At 40.3% G+C, this 21766-nt stretch overlaps 1 protein-coding gene across 13 annotated transcripts in view; it reads right to left on the bottom strand.

The window, feature by feature from the left end:
- LMBR1 (limb development membrane protein 1) overlaps positions 1 to 21766 on the bottom strand; it is a 156975-nt gene that overhangs the window by 100374 nt on the left and 34835 nt on the right. For 9 of the 13 annotated variants that reach the window (XR_014301147.1, XM_082692933.1, XM_082692940.1 and 6 more), the window contains 2 exons: positions 19068 to 19107; positions 11351 to 11490 (listed from right to left, as the gene is read on the bottom strand). The exons of 1 other annotated variant lie outside the window; for it this stretch is intronic. Coding sequence is in view for 8 of the 12 variants with exons in the window: in XM_082692933.1 (XP_082549059.1) it covers positions 11351 to 11490; positions 19068 to 19107 (180 nt within the window). In the remaining 4 variants the exon portion in view is untranslated. The remainder of the gene's footprint in view (positions 1 to 11350; positions 11491 to 19067; positions 19108 to 21766) is intronic. 3 more of the 13 variants (XM_082692944.1, XM_082692935.1, XM_082692936.1) reach the window with 2 other exon arrangements.

Below are 21766 nucleotides of genomic sequence, written 5' to 3'. Positions count from 1 at the left end.
CAAAACAAAAACCTGTATACACATGATATTAAAAATATATGAAAACAACAATGACCAATAATAGATACAGAAAGTAAACTGCAAAGAATTACACAAATTACCAACAATGTGAATATACTAAAATTATGGATGATTTTTTTCCTACTTTTCTACATATTGTAAGTTTTCTATAAGGAGCAAACAAAGACCCTTACCAAAAAGAAAAAAAAAGAAAAAAAAAAAAAAGAAACATATTTAAACCTCCTTCTCTCCAAATCCCTGTTTGGTAATCTCCCAACAAAATGCTGGACTTCTCCTAGGCCACACCACTCACTGTATCTACCAGCCTCACTGGCCGCACAGTTCAACTCCCAGCTCCAGCTGAATCAGCACCGAGCAGGGAGCTCAGAGCGTGCTCTCTAACAGCTGCCACCATGAATATAAACCCCTGGATGCTTAAACTCCACTAACTTTTTTACACTGAAGGGAGCTTTGTAAGTTTTTGCAATTTGAAACAACTATCATCCGTAGCACAGAAGCAGACTTTTTTATTGTTACTGAGCTACAAATACACGTAGTTCATCCGTAGCGCAGAAGCAGACGCTTTTATTGTTACTGCGCTACAAATCCACACAGTTCAGAATTCCTCCTTCTCGCCAGTCCCCTTTCATGCAGGAAAAGCTACACATTTTTCTCTGAGAATCAAAAGTTACGAAATACGACAATGCCTTGGGCAAAAGCTCACAAATCAGAAAAAGTATCTGTTCTGACTAACCCACACAATTAAAACGAAGACAGTTATGAAAAGCTGAAGAAATCTCTATCAACAGATATGAAGGAGGAGCAATGTCTGCAGAACAAGTGAAGAAAACGGTGCGCATGATTACAAAGATTCTGAATACGAACTCATTTAGTTTGGCAGGAAATTAGATGCCTACACTTTTACATGCTGAACTTCATATACACGTAATATGTGTACACATGTGTATATGCTATATATGTGTGTGTATATATAACACATACGTGTGTGTACATATATATAATTTTATAATTTCTTTTACTTTCCCCCAACTGTCCCTTTTCCAGGAGACTCAACGTTAGTACTAAAGGTTTTGACAACCACAACTGTAGAAAGGGATATAATATGATACAGAACCTCCACTGTATTTATTTTTGCAAGAAATATTGATTTAACACAAAGATTTTGAGCATTGATGGTCTTATCTTAACAGGATAATCATCTACATAAATAACCAGTTTTTATTCAAAGACTAAATAAGTAAATGCAAAAAACTAAGCTTATTTACCAGAGTATATAAATGTGAAAGTCTCAACGACTTAGTTTATGTTAATTATTAAATCTACAACATATAAGTTGAAGTTACTTTGAGAAACACACCTAATACAGAGAAAAATAATACATCTAACATTCCCAAGTAGTAATTATATTCTTGACAATTTTGTAAGACTTAATAAGTTTCCAGCATTTTACAAACATACATCAGACATGCATACATATATATCCCTTAAGAATTATTCTATAATTTTGATAAAACTTTCCCAATTTTAAATCAAGACTAATATATATAATTTATTATATATGACTACATATTAATTTATAAAATAAAAATATTAATCAAATTTCTCTACTCAAAAAGCTAAAATTACTTCAATATAGCTAAATTATATCAATATAACCCAAAAAATTCAAAAACTTCATAGTCTGTCTAAAGCAATATAAGTGACAACCTTTTTGAAAGATCTCTTATGTCTATTCCCCAAAGACGTACCTAAACTTAAACAAAGGTTATTTACTAATCCTAGAAGACTTCATTTCAAACCAAACCAAACAGACCTGCGAGATCACCACAGGATGCATTAACTTCTAGCTCCATCTGCTGGAGTACAAAATATTCCAAAGTCCACCATAGAATACTATGAAACAAATGATTGATCTATTACTTTCCGTCATCTAGGTGAAAATTTTCATGAATTTAAAACAGAAAATTAATTAGAGTTTAGCCATATTCAGTACATTTCCAAAATGACAAATCTAAGTTAAAATCAGTATTTCAGTGGGATTGAGGATCTAATGCAGTTGTCAAAAAGTGAGTTATATAATAAAAAAAAATTCTACCAAGAAAGGAGAAGCTTTAGAGAAAGACAAGTCTTTCTAAAAGCTTTCTAAAGCTTTTGAACAGTAAGTATTGTGTGAACCTCAGAATTAGAACAAAAACTAAAGAACAATTTTAGCAGAGCTGTACAACTTTTTATCTTAATATAACTTTTTTCTTATAACAAAAAAGCAATGTCTGTTGTAGAAATATTATAAAATACAATCACCAAAAAAAAAAATTTGTATTCTGTAATTAATTCTACCACCCAGAGAAAAATGTGTTTTTCAACATCTTTCTCTAATGGCCAAAAAGCACTCCACTGTTAGGATCTACCAAATTCAATTAAGTAAATTTCTTACTTTGACACTTAGATTGTGTTTTATTTTTAATATTAAAAATAATACCTCTATTAATATCCAGTAACTACAGGGCGCCTGGGTGGCTCAGTGGGTTAAGCCGCTGCCTTCGGCTCAGGTCATGATCTCGGGGTCCTGGGATCGAGTCCCACATCGGGCTCTCTGCTTAGCAGGGAACCTGCTTCCTCCTCTCTCCCTCTGCCTGCCTCTCTGCCTACTTGTGATCTCTCTCTGTCAAATAAATAAAATCTTTAAAAAAAAAAAAATCCAGTAACTACAGTAATAAGTGACTATTAAGACCAATTAATTAGAAACTACTGGTAAAATTAAATAATGATATATTAAACTTTATGAAGGACTGATTTTGATTTAATATCTATACATAAGTAGATGTAATATTTATTTTTCTTTTTAAGTTTGATTGCTTATAATCCAGAAGTCTGACTTTTTTTAATCTTCGTGGGACCTGAAAATTGATAAAATAAAGATGGATTTTGTATTGTTCCTTCATGATACCCACAATAGCATACTGTCTATTCCTGTTGAAAAATCAAAATAAAATATCCACGCCTTAAAAAGACTAGTCAGGTTCATGGTGGCTATCTCTTAAAAACTAAAAGTCAACTAGGCAATCATGTTATAAATATGTGTCTCTGTCTGTTTCACAAGGAGTATGGACAGCTTAGCAAAAATTGGCCCCCGGTGGCAGGATACCTCAAAGAACTAAAGAATTATTTCCTGACCATTTAAGGCACAACTGACACCGTTATTCTCCTACCCTCCAAAGATTTATTCCTGTTCAGTTTTTAACTTTAATCTCACATTACGTGAAATTATCACTGAAAGGGAGTAATTCAATGCATTTAGTGCATTCACAAGTCCCCATCTCATTCTAAGACCTGTCTATCACCCAGAGAAGAAAATCCCCTGTGTATCAGTTTTTCAACCTGTGGAACTCATTTCATATTTTTCTAAGTTTTAACAAGATACAAAGGAAGTGAATACAAATAGATGCTTTCTTTTTTCTGTCCATGTTTCACCCTTTGCCAACTTTAACAATACAAGTGACAATACAAATTTTAGTTCCATTTGAATTTGTCATCTCTGCTCTCTTTGTACCATCCTAGAATATCTACAGTTGCTGGCCATGTCATACCCACACTAAGCGAACGAAGGGACATGGCTCAGCTGCATCCGGCTGACAGACATGGGGCTGACACTGCCCATGACCAGAGGATCAGCATTCTGCCTCATTCCAGCTCAGATATCATTTTTGTACATCACATTTTTCAAGCTGTTTTAATAATTTTCTCACTGTATACAGAGATACATCTTGTTCCATGATAGAGATTTAGAACTAAGAGTAATATTTTATTTATTTACATTACTAAATTCTGGCCCACAGAAGTGAAGTGGCATTCTACCGTAATCTGGTTAACATGTAACATCTTAAATCCACGTGCCCAAAATCCAGACACTGTATTTAATTCAAACCAAATATTTTTAAACATACTAAAGCATTATCAATACTCATACTGGCCTAGTGCATGTGATTTACACACTAAGGCACAAGCGATCAAAACCATCCATACTGACAATTTTATAGGTAAGTCATTCTATTTCTTTTCAAATTAAGTTCTTTTTTTAGCCAAGGTATTGCTAATGACACAATAAATAACTTTTACTCACTGAACGATGAATCTTTACTGGAAAATTTCAGTGTGACAGTACGGGAGCAATGATCCATGGGAGATAAAGATAATTTCAGACATCTTCTGAGACCTCAAAGAATTTGGCAGAAATTCACAAAAGGCTTAACCAAGAAGACAAATAACAACTCAAGAAAATCTCCCAAGTTTTACAAAATGTTAAATGACTGACGAATGTGGATGATATAACTGCACTGGGGTAAAGGAAACCCTGAGACTTTCCAAGGACTACTAAACACTGGCTCTGACCTGACACTAAATCTAGGAGACCCAAAATACCACTGTGGCCCACCAGACAGAGGAAGGGCTTAAGGAGATCAGCCTGTCGATGGAATATTAGCTCAGGTCTCACAGATGTCCCAGTGGGTCTGCAAACCCGGTCTATGGTCACATGCCCAGTGCCAGAAGGCACAAGGAACAGATATACTTCACAGCTGACAGAATCCCTACTCTGGTCCCCTGACCTGTTGTAATAAGGGCTCCTACAGTGGGAAACACCACATGGAAGCTTCTAGAATTGCCTCTAACTAGGAAAATAGTAAACCAAAAGTCATGCCACATCCCCGGAAGAAATGCAGAAATTAGTGCCACCATCAAGGGTTAGAAAGACACAAAAGTGGTGACTCCCACATCCCCAGAACATACCTCAGGACAATGACAGTGGATTACCATAAGCCTCACTCGATCGATCGCGACCCCCCACTGTTGCTGTTGTTCCAGCTGCTGTTCCAGATGTGGTTTCAATGCTTGAGTAAATTAACACACTGGTACCTGGTGTGTGACTCCTGGCCTCTGTCTTCATCTCTGTCCCCTAAGACCTTCCGTAAGAAGTTTACTTGCAGCTGCAAAGCCACCAAAGCACCCTCACTGCTTTCCTTCAGGGCCCTCCAATTCTTCAGTCCTGTGTCACAATTTAATTTGCAGGAATATTGATGGCCTTTCCCTTCCACAAAATATCACAGGGGCCATTCTAATGATGACATTGTGCTGATTGGATCTAGTGAGTGAGAAGTAGCAAGTATCTAGACTAACTGGTAAGACATTTTCATGTCAGAGGTGGAGAATCAATCCAAGAATAATTCAGGGGCCTTCTATGTCAATGAAAGTTCTAGGGGGTCTAGTGGTGTGGAACACATGGAGAGCTCTCTTCTCAGGAGAAGGGTGAGTTGTTGAATCTGGCTCTTCCTACAACCAAGAGAGAAACAACTGTCCATGGGCTTCTTAGGATTTTAGAGGTGACAAACCCCTCACAGAGCCCCTCTGGGTGTGTTACTCAAGCTCATTTACCAAGTGACGCCCAGAGCTGCCAGTGTACGGTGGGGTCCAGAACAAAAGAAGGTTCTGCGACAAGCACAGGCTGCTGTGCAAACTGCTTTCCTCCTCAGGTCACCGGGTCCGCAAATCCACTGGTGCCTTAAGTGTCTGTGGCAGAGGGGGTGCTGCTTGGAGCCTCTGACAGGCGCTAGAGACAGATCATGGCACAGGCCCTTAGGACTTTCGAGCAAAGTCCTACAGCACTACAGCCCCTGCCCCTCTGGGACATACATGAAGGACAGCCCTGCACAGATAACCAGTCTCTTTTAAGAAACAGATCTTGGCCTGTTACTGGGCCTTAAAAGAGATTGAACACTTCATCATGAGCCACCAAGTTACCATGTGACTGGAGCTGCCCATCAGGAACAGGGTGTTTGTTATCTGACCACCGAGCCATGACACCAGACGTACAGCAGCACTCCACCACCCAACAGAAGTGGTATGGACATGATCAAGCCCAAGCAGGCCCTGAAGGTACAAGTAAGTCACATGAACAAGTGGACCAAATGCCCATGTCCCCACTCCTACTCTACTACTTCTCTCCCCCAACTTGCACCTGAGGCCCCACAGGACGTTCCTTACAGTCAGCTGACAGAGGGAAGAAAAGACTCCAGCCTGGTTTACAGATGGTTCTACACGACAGCACCCAGAGTGGACGGCCGCAGCACTGGGGCCCTCGGAAACGTCCCTGAAGGACAGCACTGAAGGGAAATCCTCCCGATGCTCCTGGCTGTTCACTTTGCCTGGGAGGAGAAATGGCCAGACATGTAATTACAAACTCACGCGTTGTGTCCAGTGATGTGCCAGACGGTCAGGAAGAAACGACTAGAAAACTGGTAGCAAGGGAATTGGGGGCAGAGGTATACAGACAGAACTCTCTGAATGGGAAAAAAAAATGTGAAGATATACGTGTCCCATGTGACTTCTCGTCAAAAGAGGACACTGGCAAAGGAGAAGTTTAATAATCAAGTGGATAGGGGCGCCTGGGTGGCTCAGTGGGTTAAAGCCTCTGCCTTCAGCTCGAGTCATGATCCCGGGGTTGTGGGTTCGAGCCCCTCATCGGGCTCTCTGCTCGGCAGCGAGCCTGCTTCCTTCTCTCTCTCTGCCTGCCTCTCTGCCTACTTATGATCTCTGTCTGTCAAATAAATAAATAATCTTAATAAATAACAATAATAATCAAGTGGATAGGACACCAGTCAGCCTCTTTCCCCAGCACCCCTGTCCTGGTCCAATGGGCTCATAAACAAAGTGGCCATGATGGCAGGGTGGAGATTAGACATGGGCTCAGCTATGTACACTGCTACTCATCGGAATCATCTGGCTACGTTTACCACTGTGTGCCTAATTGTCCGCAGCAAAAACCAACACTGAGACCTCACTATGGCACCACTCCCAGGGGAGATTAGCCAGCTACCTGGTGGTGGGTTCAGTGAAATGGGCCACTCCATCATGGAGAGGGCAACATTTTGTCCTTACTGGAACAGCCACTTACTCTGGGTACAGATTCACCTTGAACGCAAGGTGAGCTGCTGCCAAAACTACTATCTGCGGACTTTCAGAATGCCTTGTCCACCATCATCACAGGAGTGCTTCTGATCTAGGAAATACCTCACAGCAGAATAATGGGCCCATGCCCTTGGAATTCACTGGTCATGCATGTTTCCCACCATCTTGAAGCAGCTGGTTCAACAGAATGCCCTTTTGAAGACTCAGTTATGGTACTAGCTAAGAGGTAATACCTCACAGGGCTGAAGAAAGGTACTCTAAGAAGTTGTATTCACCCTGAATCTGTGTTCAATACATGGTGGTATTTCTCTCATAGCCAGGGTCCACAGGCCCAAGAATCAAGGGGCAGAAATGGAAGTGGTAGCACTACTGACCCCTAGCAAACCTCTGCCTCCTGTTCCTATAACCTTAGAAACTAGTGCTGCTAGGCTAGCGGTTCTAGCTCCAAAAGGAGGAACACATCCACCAGGAGGTAGAACAGTGATTCCACGGACCTGGAAGCTCAGACTGTTGCCCAAAACTCTATGGTCCTCCAGCCTCTCAACCAGCAAGGAAGGGAGTCCTGGCCACCAAGCAGAACCTGGACTGCTCCTCCACAATGGAGGTGAGGAAGAGTGTTGTCTAGAAAACAGGACATGCCTCGGGGCATGTCTTAGTATCACCGTAATTGGGGCCCATTAATGATTTTTTAAAAGCCAAGAAGCAAGCATGTCTAAGGCTGAAAAATCTTCAACCCAAGACAATCTTAGGAACTAATAATCACTCCCTCGAATGTCACTGACAAGGTTAAAAAAAGCTACGAATTTAGAAGAGAAAGATGAATTTAAAGATTCATGAAATTCACTACATGCAGCAAAGGATACAGACCTACCAAAGATTCAGCAGAAACAAAGCCAGGGGTCATAAAACTCTCAAGGAAAATTTCCAAGACTTACATCCCAGGCCTCCTAAAACTTATTCCTAAGAATACATTTAGAAGCAGTGACATCATTTAGAAAGTTCTTCCTCTAGTTCCCCAACTTTCAGATGCTGTGGTTTACTGAAGTTCAAAATTATTATTTATTACATTTTCATTCAACACATTTATTAGGCCATCACTATGTGGGAATCATTGCTCTAAGCCCTAATTTATAAACAAAATATTTGAGCTTACACGCACACTTTACATCCTAATGAGAAAGACTATCAATAAAACAAATATATTTACTTCCAGAGTTAAGACCTCCAAATATATGGCATGTCATGTGCTGGTCACTCTTACTTCCAGTCCATAAACAGAATAAAAGAAATGACCTTGATTTAGAGTATGTGAAGGTCATTAAGTATAGTACGCAATTTCTACTCAGCGAAACTGGAAACAAAGGCCAGTTGACCTGTCATACTGGTTAGCCCAGCTTGAAATCACCTGCACTGCTGGTAAAAACACCTGGAGCCCAACCCTGCAAAACGTATGTGCCACAGTACCTACAGCTTTACAGAAAGGTAGGGCCAAGAGGAACCATGCCAAACAGTCCTCCTCAAACATTTTAGACAATACATGTAAAAAACGTTTTCTAAATTATATATTATCCACGTATTTTTAATAACAAATAACATGTCATCTAAAAATAACTCACCAAAATATTCACAGCCTTTACTTTCCAGGCTGTTTCCTGCCTTTCACAGTAACAGCAGACTTTTCAGTAGAAGATTTATTTTTTGTATTAATTTCAGTTTGCTTATTTGAGTTTTTTTCAATTGCTAAGCAAAAAAGTGAGTAATTATTAAATTATTAATTTAATAATTAGTACTAATATTGCTGAATTCACAAGGTCTTCAGAGCATCATGACTCCATTTGTTTCTACTTCCAAGCACAACAGAAACCACAAAGGCCAAATTCAAATATATGATTAAACTAAAATGTTAAAATTTTTCATGTCAATAAACAGTTTAAGCAGTATTAAAGGACATACAGGAGGAAAGTATTTGCAATTAACCTGATAAACAACTGATTACTTAAAAATAAAAGCGGGTGGAAAAAGGAATAGAATCTTGCCATCTACAACAACATGGATGGAGTGAGACTATCATGCGAGGAGAAATAAGTCACTCAGAGAAAGACAAAGACCCTATGATTTCACTCGTATGTGGAAGTTAAAAAACAAAACAAATGCACAAGCGAACAAGATTTGGGGGTCAAACCAGGAAACACAGGAAACAGACTCTTCACTATGGAGAACAAACTGGTGGTTACCAGAGGGGAAGGAGTGGTCGGGGGATGAGTGAGGCAGGAGATGGGGATGAAGAAGTAACACTCATCGTGATGATCACCAGGTGGTGCATGGAGTGCTGAATCACTATATCGTACACCTGAAACTGATATCATACTGTATGTTAACTAAAGAAAATTAAAAATTTAATTTAAAAAAAGGGGGGGGAAACACTGTAAAAATGGGCAAAAGAAACACAGGTAGGCAATTTACTAAAAAAATAACTATGGTGGCTCAGACATGAAGTGTTTGCCTTCGGCTCGGGTCATGATCCCAGGTTCCCAGGATCGAGCCCCGCATTGGGCCCCCTGCTCCACAGGAAGCCTGCTTCTCCCTCTCCAGTTCCCCCTGTTTCTGTTCCCTCTCTCGCTGTGTGTCTCTCTGTCAAATAAATAAAACCTTAAAAAAAAAAAACTATGAATGACCTCCGAGTATGTTTTATAAATGTTGTAAATGCCTATCATACTAGTAACTAAAGTAATGTACATTTACAAGGAGAAATGTTTCACGTTTTCGAATTGGAATGACTGTTTTAAAGATTTACTTGGGGGTAGGGCAGAGAGAGAGAATCCAAGTAGACTGCACCGAGCATGGAACCCGACGCTCAAGCTCCTGACCCTGAGACCATGACCTGAGCAGAAACCAAGAGTCGGACACTTAACTGACTGTGCCACCCAGGCACCCCTTGAATTGGCAGGTTTTAAGTACTGCCCACAGTTGATGAAGATGCATTCTGGGAAGAGGAGCCCCTCCCCCATCCCACCACTGAAAGTGAAACCACTAGTGGAATTCACATAGCTTTCTGGAATCAGGAAATATCTTCTCAAAACTTTTGAAGTGTGCTTACCTGGAAAGCAAACTGCAGAAATTTATCCTAAGGACAAATATTTATTTGTAAAGATGAAGCTTTTTTAGTTAAAAAAAAAAAAAAAAGGGAACAATCCATGCTTTTAACAACTTCAGGCACTACTGTAAATTGCACAGAAAAGTAGTTAATGGCATGGAAACCTCCCCCTTATATGCTGATTTAGGAAAATGCAAATTATCAGTGAGTCCATGAAGGTTTCCATCTGGTTATGTATCCACAGGAATATACCTTACTGAAGGCTACAGGCCACAGTACTCCCAATAGCTCTGTGAGTTGTAGGATTTGGGGTAACATTAATTTTCTTCACTGTATATTGTTTTCCAAATATTCTACAGCAAACACAGCATTTCTTTAAACACAAAGGAGTGAGAGAAAAGGTAGCTGTGTAGATAAATTCCAGATAAAGAGTTATGCACACAGTCATCTTTAGAAAATGAGGGGAGAGAGACTATTTGTCACGTCTCGGGAAGGGAAAAGACCCTCTAAACACAGAACAATTAGACCAAAGGAAGTAAAAAGACTGCACACTGGGCAAAATACAAATGTTAATAATTCTATCAATCAAAAAAGCGAATAAAGTTAAAAAGAAAAATAACCAGGACATATTTACAAAAATCTAATAAAAAGCTGATGTTTCACATATAAAGAAATCATAATTCAATAAGAATAAAAAGATCTATGTATTAGATTTTATATTTTATAAATCAAAATTAAAATGTCCTACCTCACCAAAAATTTCTAGAAAATGGTAGCGTCAAGATTGGAATGCAGGTCTACTTGGCCTCCAAGCAATATACCATGTTGCCCACAGCAAGTAAGTCACTTTTTTAACCACATTAATTTTAAAGTTCATACTTGACAAAAGAGTTTTTTCCACTTCAATTACACATTCTTAAATGAAAAAAGTAACTAAGAGTAAATAAATGAAGTAGAAAACTATGGCTAGTATTTTTAGGTCTTAAATGGAGGTTGAGTTCTTTTGACATATCCAGATAAACCAGAATTCTCCTGATACATATTTAAATAAGAATTTGTTTATCAAAATCATTATTTACTTGATTAAGTAAAACAGAAAAGGCTGTCACAACTAAGAATAGGAATACTAAGTAAAATCTGGTTTTCTGATTTTATGAAGGACTCATGGTTTACTGGAGGAAGATGCAAATTCTGAAGGAAATTAAGAAAAGGCAAATCTAAAAATACAGTGCGGAAAAAAACGAAAACATTCATTATTAAGCAATATATACTGACCATGAATCAGGGAGCCATTTAGCCACTGAATATAGTAGTTTTGAGGAAAAGAAAGCAGGATTTCGTTGCTGATTATTGAAAAGGGTAAGAGCAGAACAGCCCCGGCTGAAACGGCCAGCGTGAAGGTGCTCAGACACAGCCTGGAAGAGAAGAGACCGCGGTCACCAGCCATTGGAGGAAGCAAGAACACGGTCGGAATTCGAAAAGGACAAAAACTCTTAAACCTCTTAATCCAAAAAAGTTACATAAGATTTTCATTAAATACGTGGAGTTTGAGACAAATGTTGTATGTATTATACTAGAAGTTCAATTAGGTATACCCCAAAACGCCTCACTCTGTGAAAAAGGTCAGTAACTCGAACAAGCAGACCCTACAAGAATCACATAGAGAAGACAAAGTACTCTGCACATTTTACAAAGAATAAGCCATCGTCTCTCTCCTCTTTTAAATTTAAATATTTATTCCACAATTGCATTTAATTAATAACTGGCAGATACATCCTAACAGCAATGCAAAAACTGATTCAGGTGAAAAAAAAAATACTTGTGAAAACAATATGAAAAACCAATTCAAAATGGTTATTTCAAGGAAAAAAACTCAACAAAGCCATTGGTCAGCTACCTCTTAAAACCGGTAAAGGTAAAATAAATTAGACTAGCAAACAGTATCTAACTATTAAATATTCTACTATTAAACTATTTAAAACACTGCACTGTCATTTTTAAAAGTAAGATATTGCTAATAAATACTAATTCAGAAAGATGTCAAAAATAAATTAAGTGAAAAAACAAAAACTAAAAAAGCATGGACAATAAATAGAATACATGCTTACACACACACACACAAACAAAGCACTTATATACACAGGAAAACAGAAGTACCAAAAAAAAAAAAAAAAACCTAACATAATATATAACAATCCCACAGGAGAGTGGGTTTTCCCATTCTCAGTTATACATGTCTGAAATGTTTAAAAATTTTTTATCTAATTTTTTAAAGATTTTTTTAAGACTAAAAGGGAAAGGAAAAGAAAACCTCACCAACATTATAGATGGAACCTTAATTTAATATCCATTCCATTAAAGTCAATAGAGGAACAACGTGAAAATAAACGTAAGACGACATAAGGAAAAAATGCACACTGAACACTGGCAATACACATCCACTAGAGAAACTTTGAGACCAATGCCATCTTGTGGCAACCATAAGAAGTGTTTTCCTACTTAAAAGCCAAAACAACCATGAAACCTCTCTGTTCAGTAAATCATTGATAAAGTTCAGATGTAGACCATATCATCCATACCAAAAATACAACTCAAATCAGACACAGAAGAAGGCTTAGGAGCTGTTTCGCTGAGTTGGCATGTTTCCTGGGAAAAGCACTAGGAACAATGTCTGCCTGGGTCCACCGCCAACTCTGGCAACTACCAGCCCGTGGCCGGAAGCGTGCTTCTCTGGTTTTGTCCTTGCAAGTCAAGTGAGGAACTTACCCCAACCACTACCATGTCTGCCTTCCAATGCTAAAAACAGGATCAAACCCACAAGCTCACCATTCCAGGTCCCGCACAGCTGTTCCAGTATGTGTGCGAGGCTCCTCTCGCCACGACAGACTCCCCCATACAGTGCCATGTAGCCAGTCTTCTTGTACACCAAACCTCAATGCGCCTCATCGCTCTGTGCTCCAGGGCACAGTCAGCTCTGTCCCTAGGGTCCCCTTTCTGTCATCTGTCCTGCAAACACCTCTCTGCATTCCTCTCAGTAGTCAATCCCTCTCTTCTCAGCTCACATGACACTCACCACACAACCAGCAAGACGACCAACCACAGTTTCCAAATCAAAAACTGGGTCCTGTAATCCGACAAAAAACTAAGCGTATGGGGCGCCTGGGTGGCTCAGTGGGTTAAAGCCTCTGCCTTCGGCTCAGGTCCTGGGATCGAGCCCCGAATTGGGCTCTCTGCTCAGCGGGGAGCCTGCTCCTCCTCTCTCTCTCTGCCTCTCTGCCTACTTCTGATCTGTCTGCCAAATAAATAAATAAATAAAATCTTTTTTAAAAAAAAAACAACAACTAAGCTTATGAAGACAAATAAGTATTTGAAATCAACGATCCAGGAAAGCCTGAATGTATGGTCACCATAAAGACAACACCAACTCTCAACAAAACACTTCCAGAACCTACTGTATGTATTCCAAGTACCATGACTGGGCTCAGGATATTCAGACAAGATGCTGTCACCCTCTCGCACTGCTCATGGGCACCTAGGGTGACAGCTACTCACAGAAGACCAAAGCAGTGCAGGTCAATGCTGGCAAGGGGTCCTTACTATAAGGTAAGGCCCTGAGTCAAGTCGAAATTGGGCAGTAGTGCCCATGGCTTACAGACCTACTGAAGTGCCCCTCGGATTAAAGCACTGTTTCACAAACATCACCTTCTGAAACGGAGCAGATTTTGAGGACAGAACCCACAGGACTGCCTGAGGGCGGGGGCAGAGAGCCCTCAAGGCTGATCTGAGTTTTAGCCTGAGAACTGGAACGGCAGAGCAGGTACTGCCTGTTTTGGAGAAGGCCGCAGCTGGGGCAGGCTGACGGGAAAACAGGAACTCAGCTTTGGCCCAGCTCCGTCTGTCACCTCCACAAGGCAGGAGCATCACAGAAGCAATGCTTCACACTTCTCTCTGCAGGCTACCAGGTAGCCTAGACCTTGTCTGCCCCATTGCTGGTCACGTTCTGATGACCACTGGTCAGGATGGTGTGTGCCGAGGCTCTCTGACTCTAACATCACTCTTTTCCCTTTTAAATAGTAACTATTTTGTGGGAAGCTAAGTCTGAAACTAAGAAAAATAGCCTGTTCCTTGCCAAGAAAGATTATTCATTTACAGATTCCTATCAGTTTAGACTCAAGATTGTTCTATTTTATTCTGTGTAGGGTCCATTACAATCATTCTCCAGACACTGAGATTGTCCCTGATTGGTGTGGAAGCCCTCAGAGGCTTCTGGGTCTTTTTGACATGTACCCATCATTCTTGGGGCACTTCCCTGCACTCTGCCAGTACCACATGCACAGAATGAGCCTGGAACTTCCCCTCCCCTACCCTGCAGTCAGCTTCTCCCCCAAGGGGCCTCGGTCCCTATTAGTGGGAAATTGTATTTAGAAGCACTGAAGTGGTGCTGAATATACTCCCTGCTGCTGGTGTGTCACACTCCCAAGGGACAGGCAAGGACTGTAAGTGCGCACGATGCATACAGGTACACATACACAGTTACCTGACCCGCTTTTACATTGAAATCTGCTGCGATAACTTTGTGTCATAAACCATGAGGCCGCACTGACAGTCCACTGGCAAGTCCAACTGCAATGCAACAACCCTGTTCATCTTCATTTTCCTCCCCTTCCCGTAACTGCAAATGGCTCCCATCACCTTCAATGGACCAATCCCCTGGAAATGATCTGACACTGCTAGCCTACCCAGAGCCACCATCCTGCTCAGGTGACTCCCCATTCGGGACTGCCCTACCTCCTTCCCCACTGACCTCTGATAGCCACGCCAGGCCATCCCTCTAGGGACACCAGCCTACTTGGGCTCTGTCATCCTGTAGGGATGCCCTCCCCAACCTCTGACGCCCTATGACAGAGCACCCCTAAACACATGCGGATGCCCCTCATCACCCTCAAGCTCACACTCTGCGCCAGGATTTCCCTCTGCAGGGAAAATCCCCTCCCTCCTCTCAGACCCTGAGAGCCCACACCAGGGTGACGTGTCTCTGACACGTCATGCTAGGACCACCTCCTGCAATGGAAACCCTCCTCTCACCTCAAAGGCTCGCAAACTTTCAGCAGTTAGGCATTCTGATTTCATTCTCAAATCAACTAACTAGCCAAATCAACTAACTAGTAGCTCTCAGAAAATGTAGTTTGGGGTTGCAAAGTTCACTTGGATGCCAGTCCCTGCACTTAAGAACTTGTCGAGCTCTTGCCCTTTCATCTCCTTGTTAGCAGGACTCTCCTTCTACTTCCTCCTCTTCGGTGGAGGGGGCAAGGGAAGGAAAAATGGTGGAGAGAAGAGAGGCAACCCCTAAGTCCCACGTACAAAGCCCCAGCACCAACCCTGGATTACTCTGCAGATACAACTTAATCCACACAACAGCATGACAGAGTAAGTGGGAGCTCAGCTTCACACAAAGAGAAAACAAATGTTTCTCAATCTCTTCTGACCTGAAGTTAATCCTGAGTTCAGAATCTGAATCCAGATCTGCCTTCCTCTTCCGTTCTCACTCACTCTATCACACACGGTGGGGAGAAAAGCAGTGAAAGCCAAAAGGGTCACTGGGAGGCAGTGGAAGGGAACAGACTAGTCCTGATACTCTTCGGTGCCCTCCCCCTTGCCCCTCTCCCATCTTTAGTGTAAGTGCTCCCCCAGCCGCCTGCCTCCACTCATGGGACCCGCCAGCAGAACCCAAAGCCCTGAGGCCCACCCCAACAGCGACGGCAGCAGAACCGGTGAAAGCAGAAGCGGAGGTCAGGGCTCCTGAGCCGCCTCCGAAGGAAACGAGGCACAGCCACCGTTCCATAGACTGCACTGCCGCACAAAGACTAAGTGCTGTCCTCTGGTCTGCTCGTGAATGACTGACCCACAAATGCGTGCATGTAAACGTACCACCAGGAGTGGAGCACAGTCTAAACAGAGAGGAGAGTGGCACACATCTCACAGGTACTTACTTTAGCCCTAGAGCATGTCACTGGGAAGGAATTATATCTGCCCTTTATTCAGTGTGTGATTTGCTGAAGCTTTTCGAGGTAAGTGAATTATTTAGACCAGGAATTTAGACAGTAATTTAGACAGAGAAAAATGATAAATCACTGAAGAATTTTCATAAATGTCATGGTCTGAAATAAAACTATAACCCCTAATCCTATAAATTTAAATAAAGTAATAGGCCTAAGTTTTAAATCCACAAAGCAAGAAGAATTTACAATATAAAGTTACAGATGTTTTCCCTAGGGCATTTAAAATAATTTAAATTACCAAATCTAGTAAAACAAGGTCCATTTAAATTCACTGTTCAGTTATGAATCAAATCAGCCCTACTCAAGTCACTTCTCAGTTGAAAGTATTTTTTTTATTTAAGTGAAATTCACATAACATAAAATTAACCATTTCAAAGTGAACAATCTAGTGGTATTTAGTGTAGTCACAGTGCTGTGCAAACACCACCACTTTCTAGTTCCAGAACATTTCATCACCCCAAAATAAACCCTTGTACTCACGAAGGAGCTGTTTCCCATTCTGCTCTCCCCTCGGTCCCTGGTAACCATCAATATGACACGGATGGATTCACCTTTACTAGTTTATCTCTCATAAATGGAATCACACACTAAACGGCCTTTCATGTCTGGCTTCTTCCACTTAGCATGATGTTTTTGAGGTTCCCACATATTCCTTTTTACAGCTGAGTAATATCCCAGGGTACGTGAGAGTATTTGTGTACATGTGCGGTAAGTGCAGGCAGCCTTTCTCCCTTTCCCTCACCTCCTCCCCACCCCAGGCACAAAATAAATAATCTGATACCAATCATGAAGACACACATCCAAACAACTGGCCTGCAATCTTCAGAAGTATCAAGGATAGGGAAGTCAAGAAAATACTGAAGAAGGGTTTCAGTCTGAAGGCGACTAAAGGGAACCCACAACTACAAGCAGTGTGTGATTCTGAACGGGGTCCTTTCGCAACAAAGGACATGACTGGGACAAATGGTAAATCTGAATGGGGCATGAGTGGTACAGCCTCAATTTCATTATTTTGATGGTTGTACGGTAGATACAACTGTTTGTAGGCATTATATATAAAAGTATCCTGAGGAAATAGAGAACCAGGCTGGCAAATTCTCAAGCAGTTCTAGGGCAAAAAGGCTCTTTTTTTTTTTTTTAAGATTTTATTTGTTTATTTGACGGAGATCACAAGTAGGCAGAGAGGCAGGCAGAGAGAGAGAGAGAGAGAAGGGGAAGCAGGCTCCCTGCCGAGCAGAGATCATGAGATCATGAGATCTGAGATCATGACCTGAGCCAAAGGCAGAGGCTTTAACCCACTGAGCCACTCAGGTGCCCCTAAAAAGGCTCTTTTTTTGTTTATTTCTAACCTTTCTATAAATTCAGGGCTATGCCAAATAATTTTCAAAGTATCAATAAAAAAGAATCCTGGCATAAGAATCTCTCCAATGTAGTTGTATCTGTGTGATTTCAAATTTCAGTCAAGCAAAATCTGATAAAAAGAAACTTACTGCTTCCCATCCAGTTTGATACCTCAAAAAATTTAAAGGGCAGAACAATCATATATCAGCATAAATAAGGAGAAAGAGAGCTATAGGGAACCTAAAGAATCATCAGACCGTCTACCTGCTCAGAGCAGGTAGATGCTCAGCTAGCTAGAACAGATGTCTGTTCCTTATTCCAAGACTGTCACAGTCTTCTCAGGAGACCATTAAGCAACCCAGAGTTTTCTTTCTTATGGCCCAGCAACTTTCCCACCAGAAGCCCACTTCCTGGCTAAAACCTCTGAAGGTAAAATTATCAGCTCCTCAAAGAAGCAAATTTTAACAGGAGACAATCAATCCTCATTTTTCCATGTACAGTTGATCCTTGAACAATATGGCTTAGAAATGCACAGGCCCACTTATAAGTGAATTTTTTAAATTAAATATAATACAGTATTATAGAGGCAACTGGGTGACTCAGTCATGAAGTGTCTGCCTTCAGCTTAGGTCATGATCCCAGGGTCCTAGGATCAAGCCCCACATCAGGCTCCCAGCCTGGCAGGAAGCCTGCGTCTCCCTCCCTCGCTCCCCCTGCTTGTATTCCCTCTTTTGCTATCTCTCTATTAAATAAATAAAAATCTTTTTAAAAATATATATAGTACTGTAAATGTACTTTCTCTCCCTGATGATTTTCTTTTCTCTAGCTACTTTTTTTTATTAAAGATTTTTATTTATTTGAATAAATAGAGAGAGAGAGCATGAACAAGCAGGAGGAGCAACAGAGGGAAAAGCAGGCTGCCAGCTGAGCAGGAAGTCCGATGTGGGATTCCATACCAGAACCAAGGGATCATGACCTGAGCCGAAAGCAGATGCTTAACCAACTGAGCCACCCAGGCGTCCCTAAATATAATAGAGTACTATAGGGTCCTAGGATCAAACCCCACATTGGGCTCCCTGTTTGGCGGGAAACCTGCTTCTCTCTTTACCACTCCCCCTGTCTGTGCTCCCTCTTCTGCTGTGTCTCTCTCTGCCAAACAAATAAATAAAATCTTTAAATTAAAAAATTGCAGTACTGTAAATGTATTTTCTCTCCCTTATGATTTTAGTAAGATTTTCTTTTCTCTAGCTACTATATTGTAGGAATGCAGTCTATAATACACATAACATATGAAATGTGTGTTAATCAACTGTTTATATTATCAGTAAGACTTCCAGTCAATAGTAGGCTATTAGTAGTTAAGTTTGGGGGAAGTCAAAAATTATACACAATTTCCAACTGCACAGGGCCAGCGTCCCTAACTCTCATGGTGCTTAAGACTCAACTGTATATTTATATGTTTCTAAAGATAGGGTTAATATCAATAAAAAAGGTGACTTTTTCCCACATTTATGCCCAAAGGTGCAAATTAAATTTGAAGAATTTATGGCATCGAAAATAGAAACAGAAAAAATGAATTTTAAAATACATACGAAATCCTGTTGACTATGGCATCTTCATCTTCTTGTTCATCTGTAAAAATGGTTATGGGATTAGTTTTTTTAATCTTCAACAAAATGTTTCATTAATTTATTAGAAAATATAAGCAAAAATAGAAACTTAAAGAATTACTGAAAAGAACTGATTTTCAAAAAGCACTGTATTTATTTCAGCATGGATGCAAATTTAAATCCTATTAAATTACATAGGACAGAATGTAGGTAGAGAAGAGTGTTGTGATTAACCAAAATCTTGATTAACAAAACTAAAATATGTAAACTGAGATTTTCTAAATATTTATTGTGCAAGAAAATAAAACTTAGCAGAACCTTAGGACCACTATCAAGTTTACTGTCATACAATATAAGTAAAATTATAATTGCTAATGAATGAAATTTTTTAATTGATAATATCCAACAAAAATCTTTATTATAAAATTATTAGTCAGAATCTTAAAACTCATGTACTTTTAATTTTTGAATTTGTCATTATTACTGGTAATAAGGAAGATGCTCTTGGACCAGTCTAAACCATTTAAATACCACTGCCTCAATACTTCATAATTACTGTTCAATTTACAGAAGGAAAGTATCAAGTTTTATGTCTTTTACAAGTAGCAGATGCCCTCTGCTCCAATGCTCACTCACCTCCCTCTCTCTCATGGCTGCTAGCCTTCTCTTTGTCCTCCCACATAAATTTACCAGCTAAAGAAAGTATGATCCAATTACAAGAATATTGCACAACACCCCCTGACCCCTCCTTCTCCTCAATACCTAACTGGGGTGTCCTCAAAGGCTCTCTCTCTCTAGGTCTCTGTAATTATGAGAGTCTACCGGCTTCCATGTCGATGGTTCATATGAGCCATTCTGACCCCAATCTCCATTCTTTTTTCTTTTCTTTTTTTTTTTTTTTAGATTTTACTTATTTATTTGACAGACAGAAATCACAAGCAGGCAGAGAGTCAGACAGAGAGAGAAAGGGAAGCAGGTTCCCCACTGAGCAGAGAGCCCGATGTGGGACTCGATCCCAGGACCCTGAGACCATGACCTGAGCCAAAGGCAGAGGCTTTAACCCACTGAGCCATCCGGGCGCCCCTCCAATCTCCATTCTTAATTACAGGCTGCCAAAATAGCATTACAACCAAAAGGACAGTCACAATTAATTTTTATACTGTTGTACATACCCCCAATTAACCATCAACTACTTAAGAATGTTTTAATAGCTTCATATGAATTCCAATTCTTCTCCCTAAATTCTACTAAGTCCAAGGTATTCATCACCCCTCCCTGCCATTACTTTAAAAATCATCTAATGGGTTGTCCCGGTACTCAGTCTGTTGGGTATCCAGCTCTTGACCTCCACTAGGGTCATGGTCTCGGGGTCCTGGAGCAGGCCCTGAGTCAGGCTCTCACTCAGTGAAAAGGTCAGGGGAATCTGCTTGGGACTCTCTCTCCCCTTCTGTCTCTGCCCCCCACCCTTGCTCACCCACACTCAAAATAAATAAATATTTAAAAACCATCTCAATCCTCTCATCTCCAATTTTCCTGCTCATCATCCCCTAATTTCCCCTAAAATGATGGGTTTATATTCATTAATTCTCTTTCTCCCCCTGCTTCTGTGTCTATAATCATTAAAACCTGATGCCAAAACATGTGTAAAAACAGCTAAGATACTGTGTTGAATCTGCAGGTCTTCAAATTTTTGAAAGCTTATAGATTCCAAAAAGTTTTTTATAGTAATCATAGAGCCAAACTAAAACACTAGAGCCAGTACTATTTCCTAATTGCTTTCAAAATTCCAACAAGTTTTTTATTATTATAACATGAAGAGTTCCTATTATATGGAATCCTTAAGTATTCACATGGTACCTACTGTGAGCCCAGCACCACAGGCAGAAAATCCTGTGATTTATAAAAAATAGCTGAGATTTAACAGAAGGCAGTAAGGCCATTGTTCAGATCCTTACAAAACCCTGGCACAAAAACCTGTGACTTAATTAGCACAAAGTTCATTTAAAAAAAAGAAAAAGAAGAAGGGATTGTATGCCTGGGTGATTCAGTCAGTCAAGCATCTGCCTTCAGCTCAGGTCATGATCCTAGGGTCCTGGGATCAAGCCCCACACCAGGCTCCCTGCTCAGCAGAGAATCTCTTTGTCCCTCTCCCTCTGCACCTCCCCCCACTCATGCACATGCTTGTGTATATGAAGATTTTATTCACTGTAATACAGTGAATAGAATAAAATCTTCAAAAATAATTAATCTTCAAAATAAATAAAATCTTCAAAAAAAATAATAATAGGGTGCCTGAGTGGCTCAAATGGTTGGCATCTGCCTTCAGCTCAGGTCATGGTCTCCAGGTCCTGGGATTGAGCCCCACTTTCGGCTCCTGGCTCAGGGGGAGTCTATTTCTCCCTCTGCCTCTTCCCCTGCTTGTGTTCTCTCTGTCTCTCTCTCTCTCTTTCTCTCTCAAATTAATAAAATCTTTTTAGAATAATAATAATTTTTAATAAAAAAGGAATAAAAATTTAGTAGATCCTCTGGTATACAGGATATATATGAAATAATAAAAAGAAAAATATAAAATTGAATCCTCAATTGATACTAAATGGTATCATGGAAATTCTAAATTCTATATCACTTTAGAGAAAGAAAAGATAGTCTAGTAGTCAGAGTAAGGATGGAAAGTATGCTGT

This window comes from Mustela nivalis, assembly GCF_964662115.1.
Source record: "Mustela nivalis genome assembly, chromosome: 12".
Lineage (NCBI taxonomy): Eukaryota > Metazoa > Chordata > Mammalia > Carnivora > Mustelidae > Mustela > Mustela nivalis.
Note: the sequence above shows the minus strand (reverse complement) of the source record. Positions and strands in the feature narration are given on the sequence as shown.